At 48.2% G+C, this 22173-nt stretch overlaps 1 protein-coding gene across 1 annotated transcript; it reads left to right on the forward strand.

The window, feature by feature from the left end:
- The first annotated feature begins 297 nt into the window (after positions 1 to 297).
- Positions 298 to 22066, forward strand: TMEM129 (transmembrane protein 129, E3 ubiquitin ligase). The gene is made up of 4 exons (XM_043971739.1): positions 298 to 617; positions 4732 to 5206; positions 15100 to 15259; positions 20634 to 22066. Exons 1-4 carry the CDS (start codon positions 413 to 415, stop codon positions 20880 to 20882), a joined length of 1089 nt encoding a protein of 362 aa, XP_043827674.1. The 5' UTR covers positions 298 to 412; the 3' UTR covers positions 20883 to 22066.
- The last annotated feature ends 107 nt before the right edge of the window (positions 22067 to 22173 follow it).

The raw sequence follows: 22173 nt of genomic DNA on the forward strand, positions 1-22173 counted from the left end.
CATTGGGTGACGTTCTAATGCGAACATTGGGGCTTGCAGAGAGACCGCCCCTCTCTCCCCCACCATACACACCCCAGAGGTCGGTTAATGTGTCCAACACAGAGAGCCCGTGAAGCCAGGTGTCCCGAAGCAAAGCCACAGTGACATCTCGAGGTACACCTGTACGGCAGACGCAGCCAGGGGAGAGCCGCAGGAGGAGCCCCTTTGGGAAACTACATTTCCCAGCGCGCCTCGCGGCCGCCGATGCCAGGAAAAGGAAGTCCCTGCGGCCCGGGGCGGGGGCGGGGGCGGGGGCGGGGCCGGGAGCTGCCGCTTCTCCTGCCTCGTTCGACCGACGCTCGGGCCGACCCTCGGCACCCGTGTGGGGCTGGGCTGCCTCCTCGGGTGGCCGGACGGCGCCCGGAGGGCCAGCATGGACAGCCCCGAGGTGACCTTCACTCTGGCGTACATTGTGTTCTCCTTCTGCTTCGTTTTCACGCCCAATGAATTCCACTCTGCGGGGCTGACCGTACAGAACCTGCTGTCCGGCTGGCTGGGCACCGAGGACGTGGCCTTCGTCCAGTACCACCTGCGCAGGACCACGGTCACCATGCTGATCCACTCGCTGCTGCCCCTGGGTGAGTGAGGCTGGGAGCCGGCCCTGCCCTCCGCCCCTGGGCAAGTCTCCTCCCCACCTGGGACTCAGTTTCCCCGTCTGTTCCTGGAAGCGTCTGAGATGCGCCCTACCTACCCCGGAGGGGTCACCCACCCCCGCTCGGGAGAGCGAACCTCGCATTTGCAGCCAGGGCCCTGGGCCGGGCAAACGCGGGGGGCTCCGAGAGAGCCCGGAGTGGGACTCTGCCCCTTCCTCTAGTGTGCGTGTGGGGGCCAGCTGAAGGGGCGGGGTCCCTGCTGCCGAGGGCCGGGAGTTGCGGGCACTTAATCCTCCAAGAGCTTCAGTCCAGTGGGGAAGAGCCCGCAGGACAGTGCGGCCCGGGGAACCCACGGGGGTGTCAAGGGGGCAGGCAGATGGTCCGGCCCAATGAGGAACAGGTCGGGGAAGGGTCTCCTGCAGAACGGGGGTGGGTGTGCCTGATGCAAGCCAGGGAAGCTGAGGGTAAGGGAGGGGTACCTCTCTGCCCTTCCAGCCTTAAGTACATAAACCCTATGAAACATTCAACAAAGATTTTTTAGGCACCGACTTCCGTGCCTTTGTCAACTCTTCACTTCTAGTAAACCTGCATTTATAATGTTCCTGTTTTGTACAAAACCAATGAGAAAGACACAGAGGTGAAAAATGACATCACAAATCCCCTCCCCTGAAGGAGTTTATCATTATTCCGAACAGGAAAAGTTACAGATGTGAAATAAATGAGATGCAGGCAACAAAACGCAAGTCAAACACAAGTGTCTCTTCCAAATTACCAAACTCTAAGTACACTTCTTTTCTGTTAAAAAAAATTAAAAGCTGTAAACCACAAGTTATATCTACAGTCAGTCGAAATCACTATCTTGTGGCTTGGCTTGACTGTATTTTGTTTTGTTTTGTTTTTTTAGTGAGGCAATTGGGGTTAAGTGACTTGCCCAAGGTCACACAGCTAGTAAGTGTTAAGTGTCCGAGGCTGGATTTGAACTCAGGTACTCCTGACTCCAGGGCTGGTGCTCTATCCACTTCGCCACCTAGCTGCCCCCTTGACTGTATTTTTATAGGATGTTATTTATTATTGGAAGTGACTGATGTGTCAGAACAAAATAATATATAAATAAAAAGAAAGTCAGTATGCAGATTTCTGGGCATGGGCTTAATCAGTAATAATAAAAGTAGAATTTATATAACACTTTAAAGTTGCAGAGTTTTGCAAATATATTATCTTTACAACCCAGGGAGGTTAGGTGCTATTATCTTCATTTTATATTGAAGGAAATTAGAGTGCTTGTTTGTTTTATCATAAGCTCCTTTTTCTTATTTCATTTCTTTTTTTCCCAAAAATTTATTATTCTTAACATTCATTTTTTTAAATTTTGAGTTCTGAGTTATTGTCCTCCCTCCCAACCCTCCCCCACCCATTGTAAATATGATATCCATTTTACATGTGAAATCATGCAAAACACATTTCCATGTTAGCCACGTTGCAGAAAAAGAAAGTGAAAAAAATTATGCTTCAATCTGCAGTGAGACTTCCATCCGTTCTTTCTCTGAAGGTAGATAGCATTTTTCATTATAAGTCCTTCAGAATTGTTTTGGATTGCTGTATTAATCAGAATAGCTAATTAATTCACAGTTGATCATTGTACAGTACTGCTGTTAATATGTCCAGTGTTCTCCTTACCTCACTTTGCATCAGTTCATGTGAGTCTTCCCAGGTTTTTCTGAAAGCATCCTCTTTGTCATTTCTTACAGCACAATAGCATTCCATCACAATAATATACCACGTTTTACTCAGCTATTCCCCCAGTTGATTATTTTCATTTCTTATGTGCTTGTCAAGGGAAGTCAAAGTAAAATTTATATTAAAAAAATAGAATAAAAAAGTTCCAGTATGCCCAGGTTGGGAAAGGACTGCCTAGATCCAGAGATAGGCTGGCCTGCTCTCAGCCATCAGCAGAGTTCAGTGCTAGTCATCACTTGTTGAATTCACTTCAAGGGAATGAGTTCCTAAGTTCATAGATTTAGAGCTGAAAGTGACCTTAGAAGCTGATGAGCTCATTGAAAACTAAGGCCCAGAGGGGTGAGGTAGTTAAGTAACTGGTCCTGAGTCAGGTAACTCAAATGAACCTCCTCTGTGACCACATACTTCACAGCACCAGTGACCTCGGGCCCCACGCCAGAGGGCAAGCTTTGGAGCACCACCCTTTGCCTTCCTTGCTTTCATCCAGTGCTGTACCCTCGAACCTTGATGAAATCACCCCTGCTCTGACTTCTAGCCACACTCACCATCCTTGTAACTTTGGTTGGCTACAGATCACCGGAGTTTTTGCTTTTGTATCTGAATCCTCAGCCTTTAGCACAAAGTGTGGCCTATAGCAAGGCCTTAATACAGGCTTTTTCATTCATTCATTTAGGTAACTGATTTGGGATTTGAATCCTGGCCTTGTTGACTCCAAGTCTAGAGTCCTTTCCCCAAAGCACCTTGTTGCCCCTAGTTTGCATCCATGGGGGCAGTTTCTATAAGAGGAAGGTCCCAATGCTGATGAAATTACAGATCCAAACCAAAAAAAAAAGTGAGCCAGAATAGACAGTGTGAGTGTAAGCAGGCATTGTCCTTGCTCAGATAGTAACATCACTTACCCAAAGTCACACAGCTACTAAAAAGTCAAAGCTCATCCTGGAAGCCAGGCTTTTTACACTCCCCCATAACATAGCAGTGGGGTAGTCAGGTGGTGCAGTGAGTGGATAGAGCTTTGGCCCTGAAGTTGGGAGGACCTGAGTTCAAATCTCACCTCAGACACTTACTAGCTGTGTGACCCTGGGCAAGTCACTTAGCCCTAACTGCCTTAAACATCCAGGGCCATCTCCAATTGTCCTGATCTATATCTTGCCATTGGACCCCAGAATGCTCTGCACGAGAGAGTGAAGTTGGTGACCCTGCACAGCCCTCCCTCACTTAAATCCAATTCAGTGCAAGTCATGACATCACCCCAATGGTATGGTCTTCTTCTTTTTTTTTTTTTTTTTTTGGTGAGGCAATTGGGGTTAAGTGACTTGCCCAGGATCACACAGCTAGTAAGTGTTAAGTGTCTGAGGACGGACTTGAACTCAGATCCTCCTGACTCCAGGACCAGTGCTCTATCCACTACGCCACCTAGCTGCCCCAGGCATGGTCTTCTTTAAGAACAAAGGACAAACAACAACACAGCAGTAGTTCTGCTGATCACTGATACTGACATCAATCTCAGGCCTGTCTAGGACCTGAAGAATGGCCTCTTGTTGGAAGGGTGGCCATAAGAAGAATTGATATTAATGCTCGGTCTTGCCAAAATCTCTGATGTCCTGGTGGGCCCTTCTCCCACCTTGTAGATCTTTGATTTAGCAGACCGTGTTTGGAGTTGATGCGGCCACACCATTCATGCAGCTGCCTGCTAATGACCACGGTGACCTGCTGACAATCTGTGGTGGTCTGGTCAGGCACTGCAGTCTTTCCAGCTTAGACCTGCTATCGCAGGATCGAGACTCCACAGCCTTCCATGATGCAGGAGCACCTTGGTGCCACATCATTGGGAGGACTTAGAGAAGTCCTAAGGCTGTGAGTGCTGGGTTTGGAGCCAGGGTAACCTAGGTTTTCATCCTAGCTCTGCCCTTAATACTGTGTAAGCCTGGACAAGTCTCCAAACCTCTCTGTGCCTTTGTTTCCCCAACTGTAAAATGAGGGAGTTGGACTAGATGACATCTGTGGTTCTCTCCAAATCTTTATTTAGGATCCTATGTCTTGGTGGAGAATCATCATCATTGCTGCTATTAAGCACAATAGCAGTCAGAAACACTCATTTGGGCACCCAATCCCATCATCCATAAGACTGTAAACTTCTTGAGAAGCAGCTGTGTCTTTACAAACTTTGACCCCCTTCCGCACTCCCAGGAGGCATGCAGAAAATATTTGTTGAATTGGGTTATTGAAAGCACTGGGGCATCCTGCAGCACCAGAGAGAGGGAATGCATATTGGTGGGTTCTGTACAAGCAGAGACCTTACAAGGCCACAGGACACCTTTGTGCCTTGTCTCCTAAGAGCAGAATCTCTCTTTACTCTTTGCAGGGTACTACCTGGGCATGTGCTTTGCAGCATCTGAAAAGCAACTGTATTATTTCAGCCAGGCCCCAGAAGGCTGGAAGCTGTTCCTTCTACTTTCAGTGTCCTTCCCCACAGTCACTTGCACCATTGCTTACTACTGGTCCCGGAACAGGTGGGATCACCACCCCCTGGCCAGGACTCTGGCGCTCTATGCCCTCCCTCACTCAAGGTGGCGAGCAGTGGCATCCTCCATCAACATAGAATTCCTCCGCATTGACAAGTTTGCCACGGGGGCTCCAGGCGCCCGGGTGATTGTGACAGACACCTGGGTGATGAAAGTGACCACCTATTACATCCACGTGGCTCAGCAGCAGGATATCTACCTGACGGTGACAGAGTCCCGTCAGCATGAGCTCTCACCAGACTCCAATCTGCCTGTCCAGTTTCTCACCATCCGAGTGACCAGCGTCCATCCTCTCGTCAAAGGCTTTGACATTCGGTAAGCAAATTCTCTTCCTTGTAGAGTTGTAGAGCCGCTGAGTCTCAGATGGGAGGCTCCAGCCTGACAGGTGCTGGCTCAGCTTTTGCTTAGAGACCTCAGTGATGGAGGATTGCTTGCTTCCCAAGGCAGCCCACCCCCTACATTAGGGAGTTTATCCTTATTTTGAACTGAAATCCGTCTCTTTGTGCTCTTCGATCTGGCCCCTGGGGGTGAGCAGCATAAATCTCACCTCTTTGAGATTTATTCATACAGCTCCTTTTTCAGGTGAAATGATGAGGCTGTCGGGGAGAGCTGGGCTCTGATTTGGCCTGCCCAAAGATCATGAGCAAATCTAGGCCCCAGATTGGTTTGAATTTCTTTGAAAAGGCCTGGAATTCTTCAGCACTTGAAAAGATGAAGGATTCCTCTGAAGGGGATGCACACCACACCAGTGGAGGTCATCACAATTTCTCCCCTTAACACACACAGTGCCTGGCACACAGTCAGTGCTTAATCAGTGCTCGGTAACTTACTGACACTTGAGTGATCATTAGGCACATACCTGGGGCACTTTGAAAAGGGCTTTCTCAACAACAGCCCTGTGAGGTCAGTTGTGTTGTTATCTCTGTTTACAGAGGAGGAGGACACTGAGATCAGAAAGATTGAATCACCTGTCCTGTGGCAGGCACACCTCGTTGTCCTGGAGCTGGGCCTGGAATCCAGCTGCTTGGACTTCCTCCTGCACAGGCCTGCCTCACCTGGGCTTCCTGAGCTGTTTTAGTCTCAATAATTGATCCCTCACTAGCCAGCTTCCTGCTGCTGAGCCTCTTGGGTGGCTCATCCACAGAACCTGCCTGGGCTTTAAGAATAACATTTTTGTTGTTGTTGTTCAGTCAAGTCCAACTCTCCATGAGCCCATATGGGGTTTGCTTGGCAAAGATGCTGCAGTGTTTTGCCCTTTCCCTCTCCAGCTCATTTTACAGAAAAGAAAACTGAGGCAAACAGTGTTAAGTGACTTGCCCAAGGTCACACAGCTAGTGTCTGAGGCTGAATTTGAATTCAGGTCTTCCCAACTCCATGCCTGGTACTCTGTGCATTATGGCACCACCTAGCTGTCCTTTCCACGGTGCATTTCAGCAAATGCTGCAAATCAGGGCTTGGCTTGTTTTGTTATCTTTCTAGACCCTAGACTTTAAGAAGAATGGAGAAAATTATAATAATGCTGACTAAACTTAAAAGGCCATCATATGTACTCCCCCCCCCCCCCAACCAGTTGTTAAATGTTTTATCAACACATTCCCATCTGTAAAACACAACAGACATGGGATGAAGGTACGATGGACATTTTAAAGCCCATTTTACAGATGAGGAAACTGAGGTGCAGAGAAATTAAGTGACTTGCTTATGGTCACACAGCTAGTTCCCCCCTCCTGTTAGGGCAGCCATCCCAGAGTGATCCAAGGCAAATGAAACTGTGTCTAGAGAGCTTGCAGGGCTCTATGGAGGGAATCCACACAGGCAGAACCTCTGTAATTTCAGACACATCTGCAGATTACAAATCCTCCACACCTGTGTAGGCAGGCCCAGGGGTCCTGCTGGCCAGCCCCCCCCCCCCCCCCCCCCCCCCCCGATGGTGCCTCTCTGTGCACCCAGCTAGCTGGATCTTAGACAGCAGGCACATCCTCCATGCCTGGGCCTGTCAGGCCTTGAGCTTCTGTGGCCTTCAAGAGCACAGGAGGCAACCATGGTGAAGCGTCTGAGCATCCCAGTAGGAGGAAAACTTGGACAACAATATCTTTGCCTTTATTTGTATACCTAGTGTGTAGTACAGAACCTGGCACATAGTAGGTGTTGAATAAATGCTCATTGTCTTGACAATAGTCATGAATTCTTTTTTTTTTTTTTTTTTTTTTTTTTAGTGAGGCAATTGGGGTTAAGTGACTTGCCCAGGGTCACACAGCTAGTAAGTGTTAAGTGTCTGAGGCCGGATTTGAACTCAGGTACTCCTGGCTCCAGGGCCGGTGCTCTATCCACTGCGCCACCTAGCTGCCCCTGAATTCTTTAGTATTAATATGAGGGAGGAGACTAAACGAGAGAGAGGGAGGGAAGGAGGGAGAGAGAGAAAGAGAGAGAGATTGAGATTGAGTTGATTCAATGCAAGGAGTCCTGAATTTGGAACCATGATTCTTTGAGTTCAGATCTAGGCTCCCATATCTCCTAGCTCTTGACTTCTCTGAACTTCAATGAACTCAGGAAAATAGGGTATTGTGGTTATTGTCATCTAATATAGAAGGCAGAAACACATGGCGGCAGCCACCTGCGGGGTACAGAGCCTGGGCTCCGTGGGAGCCTCAGGGAGGAGGAAGGGACAGAGAAGGAAGGGCTGATTGGTCCTTGCAGGGCCATTTTTATGCTCTTGGTTTTTTCCCTGGTGTTCTTGTTGAAGCTTTTAATTGGCCACAGCTGTTTCTCGACCTCACCTGCTGTGGCTGATTCCCTCCCTCTCATTCTGAAAATGCTGGGAGGCTCAAGGCAGAAGACAGCCATTCCCCACTGTGTGCACGCCCTGGGTCTGGTCCTTAGGGAGCCTATAGACTGAACCAGGCATCAGCAAACCCTGGGCAGCAGGTCAGGTCTGCCTGCTTGTCTCTGTACGGGCCAGCCAGCTAAGAGCAGTGTTTCTCAGTAATTGTGTTTTAAAGTGTAAGGACTATTCTTGGGCTGGGGGGAGGGAGGGGAGTTTGGCCCTTGGGTCTCCACAGAGAGTGCCTGAGTCTTTTCGGCTCTGCTTTAATTAGGGTGTCCTCTTGTAGCGGCACAAACTGTGGGCCCCTCCAGGCTGTAGAGTCGTGTGCAGAGTGTTCTCTACTGGCGGCGCATTGTTCTGTGCTGTGAGCAGCCGCAGTGCACTGCCATACGTTTAAGCTGGCAGCCCCATGGGAGATCACCCATTTACAGTTTCCCTTTTTGTTGAGTTCTTTGAGTTCAAGGCCTGGGGTTCACACTTTTGTATGTTAGAGGCTGGTTTTAGTAATTCTGCACCCCTTATTTGCACATCCTTAGAATACTTTGTATACTACACAAAGCCAAGTCTCATTTTCTTTTATCTGTAATAACCTGTCATCCCAAATGTGGGGGTATACCTTGTGAAACTTCCAGCCCCTTCAGAGAACTACTGGCTCAGTGCAAGCCCTCGTGGGTCATGGTATAGATGAGCATCTCTGCACCTAATTAACCCAGTCAGATCACAGGTGGATGGTTTCATGGCCTGTGGTCCCGTGGTCCATGGCCAAGCCGAGGCACTGAGCCCTCCCAGCTAGGCAGGGTCTCACAAGACCATTAAAAATCCAGGATTCCCACAGCCGTGATGAAGCCTTAGAGATAGCCATGACAAGCACAAGGCAAGTATGAGGGTGCTGGGAGAGGCAAAAACCAAGTGCCCCGAAGGTTCTGAGAGGAGGAAGATTCCTTAGCTTTGGGGGCTCAGAAGGCTTCAGGCTGGGGTTGAACAGAGGATGGGATGTGGTGAGTGATCATTCCAGGCACGGGGATTGCTCAGCAAGACACATTTTCACCTTCGCTTCTGCTGTTCTCCCACATGTAGGATGCCTTCCTCCACTTTTCAATTCTGCCTGCCTGAATCATTAAGGTTCACAATTCCCTGACATGCCCTGAATTCCGACTAGAATAATAATCGCTAGCATTTCTGTCGTGCCTCCTGTGTGCCTGGCTCTGTGCTGAGCACCGTGCAAAGATTAACTTGTTTGATTCTCACAACAACCCTGGTGGCAGGTACATTTTCATTCCCATTTTACAGTTGAGGAAACTGTGGCAAACAGATTAAGTGACTTGACCAAGGTCACACAGGGAGTAAGTATCTGAGGCTGGATTTGGGCTCAGTGCTCTACAGCCACTGGATCCCCAAGCTGCCTATAACCCATTCATTTCCTTTATTCCTTATGTTCTTTTCATGTGTCATCTGCCCCAATAGATTGTGAGCTCTGTGAGGGCATCTCTTCCGTTCCCTGTGGTGCCTAGAACAAGACCCCAAGCATGGCGGATAACAGGACCCAAGACTCTCAGGGATCACCTTCCCCTTTGGGTTATCATGGGCCCCTCTGGCAGTCTGGTAAAGCCCCTGGCTTAAATGCATAAAATAAATTACCCACAACTCCAAAGGGAATCAGTTCTGTTGAAATATAGTTATCAAACCACACACACACACACACACACACACACACACACACACACGGTCATAGACCCAGATTAAGGGCCCACAGCTGCACAGGAATCCTTCTTACTCCATCCCCTACTTGTGACCACTGCTACAAGGCAGCACCTCCACTTTGGGACAGGATCCATTGTCAGGAAGCATTTCCTTACATTGAGCAGCAGGCCTCCTCTGTAACTCGTTCCCAAGTTCCAGGCCCGCTGACGGCCCTCCCACATCATGGCCGCCCAGAGCTTTCTCGCCTCCAGTACCCTCCTTTCCTTCTATTCGTCCTCGAGTGAGAATGAATGTCTCCAGCCCCCTCACCAGCAGTGCCCTCCTGGGAAGTTCAGTTAAGAACACGTGGTCCCCGGGGGAGTGTGTCTAAATACAGACACCAGCCTTGCCAAGTCGTTGGGCTTGTTCTGTAGAAAAGTAAGATGCAAAGTAAGAGAGAGAAACCTTCCCAGGTTGGACTCTTGGCTTGGTGGCAGGGGGTCCTAAGCTGTAGTCCACAAATCTCCCAAAGGGCCCACAGAGAGATTACAGGCTACAGGCATGTCTGGAAACTGGATGGGGGAAGGATGTATCCTCCCTCTGACTGAAGTGCAAACGTCCTTCAACTACCGATGTAGGCCCTACAACACTATTCCCAGGAGGCGTACGTAGGTCTCACCAGACCACCCAGGGGATCAGACAGAAAAAGTTCAGAGGCTCTCATCTCCTGGGACTCTGCCTGGGACCTCCCAGTTCTTCTGCTGACACTGGTGCCGTGTGGGTGACCCTCCCCAAGCACATGTCTTCCTCATCATTGATTAGAATTCTGGCTTCTAGAACACTAACAATAAGTGGACAGGATCTACTCAAGAGACCTGGGGTCCAGTTCTGATTTTGCCAGTAACTTGCCGTAAGGCTCTGAGCAAGGCACGTCCCCTCTTGGCACCTCAGTTTTCTCCTCGGTAAAATAAGGAGCGTGGACTAAATGGTTTTCTGGGGCCCTGCATTCTGTGTTGTGGCATTCAGTGACTGTAGCAAGACTGGTGTGTGTGTTTGGATACACATTCCCCTGAGGACCAGCATAGGCCGCCTCATTTTCATTCCCTAACTCGGCAGGGAAGCTTATGGGAGTCATTGTTTTGGCTGTACTCCTAGAAATCTACTGTTCTAATAAAGACTGGCTTTGGACCCTGCCTTCTGAGTGGGCTTCTCAAGGAGACTCTGAGGCTCCCCCTTTCTACCGTCAGGGTGTGCAAAGGGCTGGGATGCCAGAGCGCTGGAGCTGAAAGGGTCCTGGGACCAGAACACGGATTGTTGGACCTGGGCACCTCCTTGGGATTGTAAGGTCAGAGGACCTTACAGCATAGAGCACAGAAGATCAGAGCCAAGAGGGACCTTGCAGCATAGCACATGGAATGTCAGAGGTGGGAGGGAGGGACTTCACAAAGTCCAACCTCCCCTTTGAGCATTTTGGGGAAAAGAGGCACCCAGAAGGGAAGAGACTTGCTGAAGTTCATTCAGGGAATTAGGAGCAGAAGTGAGGCTGCCATAGGACTCAGTCACTCGATTAAAAAGCTGAGGGACAAGGGGCAGCTAGGTGGCGCAGTGGATAGAGCACCAGCCCTGGATTCAGGAGGACCTGAGTTCAAATCCGGCCTCAGACACTTAACAATTACTGGCTGTGTGACCCTGGGCAAGTCACTTAACCCCAATTGCCTCATCAAAAAAAAAAAAGAAAGAAAAAAAAAAAGAAAAAGCTGAGGGACAGAGGTGGGAAAGGACTTTCTCAGGGTCGCCTGGCTAACCTGTTGTTACTGTGCCTACATCATTAAAAAAACAGTGGGGACATGGAATGAGGTGCAGTGTGGGGCATTCCCTGTTGCTCAATACAGTGGTTTTTTTGTGTGTGTGTGTGTGGTTTTTTTTTTTAGTGAGGCAATTGGGGTTAAGTGACTTGCCCAGGGTCACACAGCTAGTAAGTGTGTGTTAAGTGTCTGAGGCCAGATTTGAACTTAGGTACTCTTGACTCCAGGGCCGGTGCTCTATCCACTGAGCCACCTAGCTGCCCCTCAATACAGTGTTAACAAGTGTTTTCTGGGGGCAGCTAGGTAGCACAGTGGATAGAGCACCGGCCCTGGAGTCAGGAGTACCTGAGTTCAAATCCGGCCTCAGACACTTAACACTTACTAGCTGTGTGACCCTGGGCAAGTCACTTAACCCCAATTGCCTCACTAAAAAAAAAAAAAAACAAACAAACAAGTGTTTTCTGTCTCCCTCCCCCAGTTCTGCCCCTCCATCCCTCCATTAAGTCGCTGTGCTGACCCTCACTTCCTCTTGGAGAAGTAGGGAATTCTGGGCAGGGAACATTGTACCACATGTTCTCAGAAGCAGGTGACTTGGGGTCAGATCAGTACAAGATGGGTGGGTTTGTTGAGAAATGATTGTATGAAAAGCAAGATCAGTAAAGCTTTTTAAAAAAAGTAGTCTGTTGAAAATACTGTGTTTAGAGAATGCTAGATATGTTTTCATTTGCCTGAGTAAAGATTAAAAGTTCATTGTAGCTGCTCTCAGCTCTAGCCGACTCTTGTAACTCTGTTATAAACATCCTTTGCTTATCGCTGCACCATGAATTAGTAAAACGGGTGCTCAGGGAAGGCATGAGGCCAGGCAAAATCCATCAGGCTTGCAGAGAGAGCCTTTTTTTCTCCCTTGGTCTGATTTAAAGACTGCTACCTGGGAAATCAGAATAATTCTCCCCAGCTCATTTCCTCAAACACGTCTTCACCCTCTAAGCCAAGTGTGTGCCCTTCAGTCCATTTGTTCTCTCTCATCCAATTTAGACCATGGCTGATAACCAATGGCTTCTCACAAATCTAGAAAGAATTCATTTTTTTTTTTAAGCCACAAGCTTCCTCCCATCACTTTTGTTCCACCTCCCGGAAAACAAAAAGACATGTACTGAAAGTATTTTTATTCCCATCTGACATGATGAAGGGATCCAGAATAAGGGAGAATACATCCTCTTTTCTCCATAGATGACATCATAATAACAATCATTATAACCTACATTTATAAGACACTTTGTAGTTTGCAAAAGCATTTTCATCACAACCTTGCAAGGAATCATTGCAAGTATTGTTTCTGTTTTATACATGAGGAAGGCTAAATGCCTTGTCCACAGATCACACTGTTAGTGTCTGAGGTCAGATTTGCACTCAGGAAGATGAGTCTTCCTGATGCCAAGCCCAGTACTCTAGCCAGTGTACCACCCAGCTCCCCTGGCACATGATAGGCACTTAATAAAAGTTTATTGCCTGATTTATAGCCTACTCCAGTGGCAAGATTGCACTCTCTGAAGTCAGCTACAATGCAGTGGAGATAGCGCCGGACCTGTGGTCAGGAAGACACCGACCTTCCAGAGCTTTTGGGAGGATCAAATGAAATAATTGTTAAGCACAGTACAATACCAGTGCTTAGTAAGTGCTGATTTCCTTCCCGAGGACCAAGGTTCAAATCTGCCTTCTGGCACTTACTACCTGTGTAGTAGTGTGAAATGAGGAAGTTGGACTAGATGAATCTATTGCCCTGTGAGCCTTACAAACAGGCAGTGGTCCATAAAATGTTAAATGTAAAAGAATGTCCCAGTATGCTTTCTGTCTGAGTCCTATTTTTAAAATGAGATGATGCTGATGATTGACTCCTTACTGCATTTTTAGGATCATTTCACATCATCTCAGAGCAGGAAGGGACTCAAGAGAGCACCTAGCTCACCCTTCCTTAGTAGGACAAATCCTATCCACAGCCTTCCTGACAAATGATGCCGTTCCCTCTACCTGAAGACCAGTATTTGTTTTTTATCATAAAAGTATTTTATAATTTTCTAGTTACATGTAAAGATAGTTTCAACATTTGTTTTCATAAGATTTTTAGTTGCAAATTTTTCTCCCTCTCTCTCTTCCCTCCCCCCTCCCCAAGACAGAAAGCAATCTGATATAGTTTATATATGTGCACTCCCATTAAACATATTTCTGCATTAGTCATGTTGTGAAAGAAGAATCAGAACACAAGGGAAAAACCTCTAAAAAGAAAAATAAACAACCAAAAAGTAGAAATAGTATGGTTCAATCTGCATTCAGAATGCACAGTTCTTTTTTCTGGATGTGGAGAACATTTTCCATCATGAGTTCTTTAGAATTGTCTTGGATCATTGCATTGCTGAGAAGAGTTAAGTCAGTCACAGTTGATCATCACACAGTGTTGCTGTTACTGTGTGCAATGTTCTCCTGGTTCTGCTCACTTCACTCAGCATCAGTCCACTTAAGTCTTTCCAGGTTTTTCTGAAATCTGCCTGCTCCTCATTTCTTACAGCACAATAGTATTCCATTATTCATATTCCATTTCTCAATTGGGGAATGACTTGCATTCTTAGAAATTTGATTTAGTTCCCTATATATTTTAGAAGTGAGGCCTTTATCAGAAACACTGGCTGTAAAAATTGTTTCTCAGATTTCTTCTTCCCCTCTAATTTTGGCTACATTGCTTCTGTTTGTACAAAAACTTGTTAACTTAATGTAATCAAAATCATCCATTTTGCATTTCATAATTTTCTCTATCTCTTGTTTGGTCATAAATTGTTCTCTTCTCTATAGATCTGAGAGGTATACTATTCCTCTCCTAATTTACTTATGGTATCACTCCTTATGCAAAGAACAGTATTAACAGGAAAATTTGCTGCATCTGGAGGCATCTCACTCCATTCCAGGACAGTTCCAGTTGTTAAATGTTTCCTTATATCTGGCTGAAATCTCCTTCTCCACATCTTCCACCTGCTGCTTCGAATTTTCCCCTGGGACCAATGAAAACAAGTCCAATCCCTCTGCCACATAAGACTCGTTAGATATTTGAAGCCTGTGAGCATGTTCTCTCCTCCACAAAATAGGTATCTATAATTGATCTTAGAAGAAATCCCCTTAACCATCCTTGTTACTTTTTTCTGGGTACACTTCAGCTCATTAGTGATCTCGTCAAACCATTACACTCCAAATTGAACCCCTTGGAATTACTGGGATCGCATTTTGTCCTCACCACAATTCTGAGGTAGTGAGTGAAAGTGTTTTTAATCCCCATTTTTATAGACGAACACACTGAGACAGAGAGGATAAATCAAGGTCGTGTTACTGCCCTTTGGGAAAGTATGAAGTATTCTTTTTTTTTTTTTGTAATGGGGCAGTAAGGGTTAAGTGACTTGCCCAGGGTCACATAACTAGTAAGTGTCAAGTGTCTGAGGCTGGATTTGAACTCAGGTCCTCCTGAATTCAAGGCCAGTGCTTTATCTACTGAACCACCTAGCTGCCCTGAAGTGTTCTTAAAATGAGGGAGAGTTATTATAGGTCAGGTCAGAATCTTTGGCCAAGAAGGTGCAGAGGTTGTCATTGTAAATAATATTTCCTCACCAAACCTATGTCAGAAGCAAAGTAATATGGTGAAAAGGGTCCTGGATTTGGAGTCAGAGGACCTGAGTTCAAATTCTGGCCTTGGCATTTCTTAGCCCTGATTCTCAGCAAGTTCCATAACCCCCAGGACTTGGTTTCCTTATTCGGTAAAATGAAAGAACTGAATTAGATCACCTCAGACCCCTTCAACCTCTAAACCCTAGGACAGATAGGATGAGGAAATGATGTTCCTTTTCCCTTCTCTCATTCAGGTTGAATTCTACAGAATATGGTGAGCTGCTTGAGAAACTCCATGCCCCCATCCGTAATGCCGCCAACGTTGTCATCCACCAGAGCCTTGGCGACTTGTTTCTGGAAACATTTACGTCCTTGGTAGAAATTAACCCACCTTACTCCATGCCCAGCAACCAGGTAGGTAAACAGAGGCACCTGCAGTCTTCAGGTAGGAGTCGGGAGGCCTGGGAACGAGCTGTGGTTCTGCCACCAACTCAGTGATTCTTCACAACACACCCTCTCCATCCTTTTGCACTGGCTGCCTCCCTCCCCCATAGAGTCCCCTCTCTTCTGCTTGAACATCCTTTCTCGGTGTCCTCAGACTGCTAGCACTCACACTCCCAAACTGCCTTGTCTTTCACTAATTTGTGTATTATAAACTTCTATATTTATGTTGTGTGTATATTGATGTGTACTTGTTGTCTCCAGCTCATTGTAAGGGTGGTTTCATTCTCTCTACTTGTATCCCAGCACCTAGCACAGTAACTGGCATGTGGTGGATGAGTAATCAGTACTTGGTTGGTTGATCGGAGTAATGGAGACAGAGACCTGCCCCGCTACTGGCCTAAACATGGACTTCTGTAATAGATAGTAGAGAGGGGCGGCTAGGTGGCACAGTGGATAGAGAGCACCGGCCCTGGAGTCAGGAGGTCCTGAGTTCAAATCCAGCCTCAGACACTCGACATTTACTAGCCATGTGGCTCTGGGCAAGTCACTTAACCTCCATTGCCCCACCAAAAAAAAACCCCAAAAAACAGATAGTAGAGAGATTTGAGAAAGGTGACATGTCCCACTGTTAGTGAAGCAGGGCAGGTAGTATACCTGACAGTGAGGGTAGTGAGGCAGCAGGCCAGTCAGTGTTTATGGTGGTACTAGCCTCCCTTGGCTTCTAGAGCTGTTAGCAAGCAGGCCAGGAAGGTGGATAGAAGTCGAGTTTCCATTGATTGTGTCTGTAAGACTGGTCCTAACCATACTTTCAGTTTTGTTCAATTCAACAAGCATTCACTAATACACCTAATATGCCAGCTCTGTGCTAGGGAAGTGGATACACAGAGACAAAGAGGACAGCCTCTCTGCCCTCACAGGGCTAATGTTCCATAGGAGGGATATAATAGGGGCACAGTGAAGCGCAGACAAAGTAAAGATAGTAGTGGCCAACATTCTCGTAGCACCTCAGAGCTTCCAGCAAGCTTTCTAGGGCTCATTTGAGGCTCTCAGCAATCCTAGGAGGGGGGCTACAGATAGTGTCCCCATATTGGAGACGAGGAGCCAGAGGCTCAGAGAACTGAAAAAGTTAGTGTTCCTGGGACTCAGTCGAGCATTCTATCCACCATCAATATCAGTGATGGAAATGGGAGAGCACATTAACAGCAGCAACAGTGGTATTTATCTAGTGATTTAAGATTTTCAAAGTGCTTTAGGAATAGCTCGTATGGTCCTGACAACAACCTGGGAGGTAGGTGTTATGATGATGCCCATTTTACGGATGAAGAAACTGAGGGAGACTGTGCCTGTTGTGACTCGGGTCATTCGGCTAGCTGGAAGCTGGATTCTGACTCCAGGCCACTGCACTGGATGACGGTTCTATGAAGGAGCTGGAGAAGGAGGAGGAGAATCCTGCACAACAGGCAGGGGGGAGAGCACCCAAGATGGAGTCACAAGAGGAAGAAAGGAGAGGCCACTGAAGTCAGCCTTTGAGAGGTGACTGTAACCTCAGAGAAGTGACTGTTGGTCAGGGGGTGGGATGGGAAGGCAGGCTGCCAGGAGGTAGAGGACAGGATGTAGAAGCAGGTGCAGAAAGCTTGTTCTGGGAGGGCCTGGAAGGGTCAAGTGAAGACTTTCATGTTTGCTTTTGTAAGAGATGGGGGGAGATCCGGGCTTGTATGGATGCCACAGAGAAGGAATCAGGAGATAGAAAATTACTTTCTGTACAGAAAGTCCTTGGGGAGATAGAGAGAGACAGACAGAGTAAGCAGGAGTCATTCGGTGCTTTTTCAGTCTCCTCTCCTGGCTGCCCATTCCCTTTCCCAGCCCATAAGATGTGTGGATCCCCCAGCACACTGTCCTCAGCCTTCTCTTCTCTCCTCTCTCCTCCCTACTCCCTCTACAACTCAGATGCTCCCTGCAGACCACGCACAGCCAGCTTCTCACCCTAGGCCTGACCTCTGGGCTTCTCCCCAGAACCACGTCTCCACCTGAGTGCTCACCAGCTGGGCCCCTGCTTCTTGGCCTCAGCTCTCTCCTCTGTAAACTGAGTGTGATCACACTAGTGCTGCCCATTTCCCAGGGTGACTATGAAAAAAAGCAGTTTGGAAAACTGCCAGCAACACGGAGGGGCGGAACATCTAGATGCTGGGTCGTCAGGCCCTTTGCTACTGCCCACACCTCCATCTGGTGGCAATTGTATTGGCGTCATGTTATAATTATTCCTGGAGGTACTGAATGGGGATGGGTGAGGCCTGATCCCCTTGGGAACTTGTCTGGTGACATGTATCGGGGGGCAGCATTAGGAAGAGAAGGAGGAATTCAGAAGCAGAGAACACTGGGGATTATTCACATTAAATGGGGGGAGGTTTGGAAAGCCAATGGCAAACATGTAGTTTAGAGCCTGGCACACAGTACGCACTTAATAAATGGGTGCTGACTCGCTGTATTTCTGTAGTCTGAGTAATCCCTGATTTCTTATGCTACACCCCAACCCACTTCAACCTCATAGATGATTCTGACTCACTTATACTTATTAGAATACTGGTAGACTTGAGAGTCAGCTTGTTGGAATTGGGATCCGAGGTTTGAATTCTATGTCCTAGATATGTCCTAGGAATACAGCTGTTAGGACCCATCTCTGCTATCTGGGGGAAACTGAGGCACAGAATAGGAAGCTCCTCCCAGGGCAGCACCTCATCTGTGTTTATACCCTGGGGGCTCCTTCCTCTCACTGGGCTGCTCAGAAAGTCCTGGAATTCCATCTCTTGGTTCCCCTGTATGCCCAGCTCAGCACTCCCAGGAAACACCCATATTTAAAGCTGTCATCCCTGGATATCAGGCTCTGTTACCAGCCTGGACAGATGCAGCTGCCTTCTAACTTGGAATTAGCAGGGGCCCAGTGGAAGGAGCCCTGGCACTGGGAGCAGAGAACCTGGGTTCTTGATACCTGTATGACCCTGAGACCCATCTCCTGCCTGGGCCTCAGTTCCCTCATCTGTCAAATGATGACTTCAAAGGTCCCTTCCAGCTCCAGACCCCGGATCCTCACTGTGCTCCCATGCCTTCCCCTTCCCATTCCCTCCCCACCCCAGTCCTGTCTCACCTGCTGATAGACGCTGACAGAGAGTCTGGTCTGTCATTCACGCTTGGCATCCCGGGCCCTGTCCAGCCAACCTGCTCTGCCCTGTTGCAGCACATCCTCCAGCCTAAGCTCTCTGCGCCAGCTAGTCAAACCAAGCTAACTGGGCCCCCAGTCACTCTTTGATGCCCCCCGCCCCAGGCAGTGCTCTTTGCCTAGAGGGTCCTCCCTCCCCCTTTCCACCTACTGAATTCTGCCCTTCCCTCTAAAGCCACCAGGCTGGAGGCTCCTTCCACTGTCCCCTCTCAGACCTCATACACACAGCGCTGTGCTTACTCTTCTCTAGTCACTCATCATGGAGCAGTGCATCTATCTATAAACTTGTCTCCTCCTGTATCCAGCATGGGACTCTTCATACAGAAGGTGCTTAATAAATACTGCGTTGAATTGAGTATTTTAGATTGACGACCTTCCTGAGCCTCCTTATTGTCGACGTTGTCACTTTTGTGTTCACCAACGTGAGCTTGAAGAATCCAGCCTCGCTTGTGTGCATGTGTGTGTGCATGTGCATGTGGGTCTGTCCAGGTAGAGAAAGCGAGGCGAGTTTTTCATTTGGGTGGAAATGGATGCCCGGCAGAAGACAATCTATGCTGCTCCTTTCATTGGTTCTGAGAGAGCCTGGATGATGTGTTGCTGCTTTGGCACCATAAGGAATTCCTTTCCCTGATCTGAAGTTTGTCTCAGGTGGGGAGGGCGGCTGTGGGGAACCAAGCGATAAATTGGTTGGAAAAAATCGATTTAATTAAATTAAATTCCGCCAGTATTTATTGGGCTCCTGCCACAGCCAGGGAGTAAATGGTCAATAAATACTTGAGTATTTATTGTACTTAGTGCTAACGGGGAAGAGCACAAAAATAAATGTAAGACGGTCCCCTTGCCCTTGGGGAGCTCATGAACTCATAGGAACACAAGGCAGAGCCGCTCCTAAGTTCAGAAACAATTGCAGGCCAGCCTGGCCGGCCATAGCTGGGAGCTGAGCTGGACCTCAGGGAAGGGAGGGACGGATGGAAAGGAACAGGGCCGAGCAGGTCACTGGTTTGGGGTCTTAAAAGGAGGCTTCCCAGGAGGGCTTGGCTGGGCAGCCAGTGCTGAAAGCCAACAGTAGAGCAGCGCCCCCCACCCCAGGCAGCTCATCGCCATCACAGGGAGGCTCTTCCTTGGACGCTGATGTAGTGATGGACACAGTGCTGAGCAGAGAGGGAAAGGGGCAGGATCAGAGCTGGCTCTGCACTGATTTTTTGCAGTTGCAGCTTTCCTCACCCTGTATCCCTCTGAGCCAGTCAGCCTTCTTCTCATGAGTGCCTTGTCACCTGCCAAATAAAGCTGAAGCTCCTTGCTTGGCATTCACAGCTCTCTCCCACCGGGGTCTCCCCAGCCTCCCTTTATGCCCTGAGCCCCCCTGAGCTTTCCCACCTCTACTCCTTTGCACATGCTGCAATGCCCCGGCTCCTTTAAAGACCAAATCAAAGACTTCCTCCTCCTCCAGGAAGCCTTCCCTGATGCCCCTTGTCAGTAGTGCCCTCGCATACGTGTGGTTTCACAGGAATGCACTATCAAGTATCACCCATTTGATATCTTAACCCCCACCCAACTGTGAATTCCCCATGGGGCCGAGGGCTCAAGCCATCCCATTGCTGTTGGGCGACTTAGTGTCCCTCTCTGAGCTTGTTTATTCATCCGTAAAATCAGGGTTACGGTCAGTCGTTTTGCTGCCTCCATCCCAAGCCTTCAGCTGCTGTGGAGCCGTGAGTTAGTATTACTGTTCTCCTCTAAGCTATGTGCCTCCTCTGGGTAGAGAAGCAGGCCCCAGGCAGACTGGGGGGTTCATTCATTCCCCTTGACTGCCTTGACTTGCTTTGCATTGAATTTATAAAACCTTGAACTGGGGGGCAGCTAGGTGGTACAGTGGATAAAGCACTGACCCTGGATTCAGGAGGACCTGAGTTCAAATCTGGCCTCAGACACTTGACACTTACTAGCTGTGTGACCCTGGGCAAGCCACTTAACTCTCATTGCCCTGCCAAAAAAAAAAAGAAAGAAAGAAAGAAAGACAGAAAACCTTGAACTGTGTGGGTCTTCTCAGAAGAGTCCGAAAAGGAGTTGACCATTTCTGCTTTGTTTTCCCCCCTTGTTTTCCCCTGCCCTGGCCTCCCGATGCCCTGGAAGGAGCTGGAGCCCTGCATTGGCTGCATGCAGATAAGCGCCAACATCAAGCTGGTGAAGAACTGCCGGGAGTCGGATGAGGGCGAGTGCCAGCAGTGTTACTGCCGCCCCATGTGGTGTCTGACATGCATGGGCAAGTGGTTCGCCAGCCGCCAGGACCAGCAGCATCCGGAGACCTGGCTCTCCAGCCAAGTGCCTTGCCCCACCTGCAGGGCCAAGTTCTGCATCCTGGACGTGTGCGTCATCCACTGACCGCCCTTTCTGGGGCAGGGCTGTGCTCGCAGCCGAGGCCCAGGCCCATCTCGGCATCGCCATCCCCCTTCTGTGTGGGAAGCTCAGCAAGCCCAGCATTTCCCCTCACACTCCTGGGGCCACCCCCCGGAGGCCTCCCGCTTCACCTTGCTCCCAGAGCCAGGGCAAGGATTTAACTTCCAGACTTAGGAGGGAAGATGTGACACCTCCACCCCACCCCTGCCCTCACCCTCTCCACACTTCATCCATAGTGCAGGATTCCAGGGCGATTGCCCATCATCCTCTGGGTGACTAGACTAGCAAAGGGCTACTTTTCCTTTTTTAAAGTCACAAGTCAGACATCGTCTCAGACAGGGACTGACCTTTCTCTTACTGAAGCTGTTTTTCAAAGTTAATTTCCTATGTTTTTTTCACAAGTAAATACAGTTTTCCAGGACTTCCTCACCCACATTTCAGGCCTGTAGCCTGCCCACTCAGATGTACCGGACAGGCCTGGTTTCTAGGCCTGTGTTTATCAAGTTGGGAAGTGTAATTTTAGTTTGTTTTATTTGATCTCACTCTGTCCTACCCCAGCCCCTACACCTCCCTTCGTCTTGCCTCTCTCTTCCTATCTCCCATTCTTGTATTCCCTCCCACCCATCTGTTTTATGTGAGATAATCCACCATAGGTCACAGGAAAGCAGGCTAAGTCCTGCGGTAGCAAAATACAATGTCCAAAGCTTCAGTAACCATGGTTCTAAACCCAACCATTTCCTCCACACCACCCCCAACTACAGCCCTGTAGCTCCGTCCTTTGGCTTGGCCACAGTGTTTAAAGTTGCTTCAGAGTACAATTGTTAGGGACAAAAGCAAACACCTTAATTATCTATAATACAAAAGTCTGTACCATAAAGGTATTCTATTGTATTTTTTCCTTTCAGGTATTTTAAAGGACAAGACTAGATTCACTTAAGTAAGATACAGAAGCCTACAACTTTGGGACGAAAGCAATTAGTTTCATTGTCTAAATGCAAAAAAAGTTCTTTCCTCCTTTGCAGGGGATGCAGTATTTTAGCCATATTGGATACATCTGATTGTTAGGCCTCTTTCCTAGCATTCGCCTTGTTGGGCAATTGAAGAGACTCCCTTAGTATAAAGGGTATGAACTCTCTCATTCCAATAAAGAGGAGGAATCATGTGGCTTTATGTGTTTGCTTTCTTACTTCCCACTGAACTAGACAGAGGGTGAGTGTAGACCATGGATGGATGGACAATAGATAAATAAGGAAGGAAATAAACTCTTACCTTAGCC

This window comes from Dromiciops gliroides, chromosome 6 (assembly GCF_019393635.1).
Source record: "Dromiciops gliroides isolate mDroGli1 chromosome 6, mDroGli1.pri, whole genome shotgun sequence".
NCBI classification, from domain to species: Eukaryota; Metazoa; Chordata; class Mammalia; order Microbiotheria; family Microbiotheriidae; genus Dromiciops; species Dromiciops gliroides.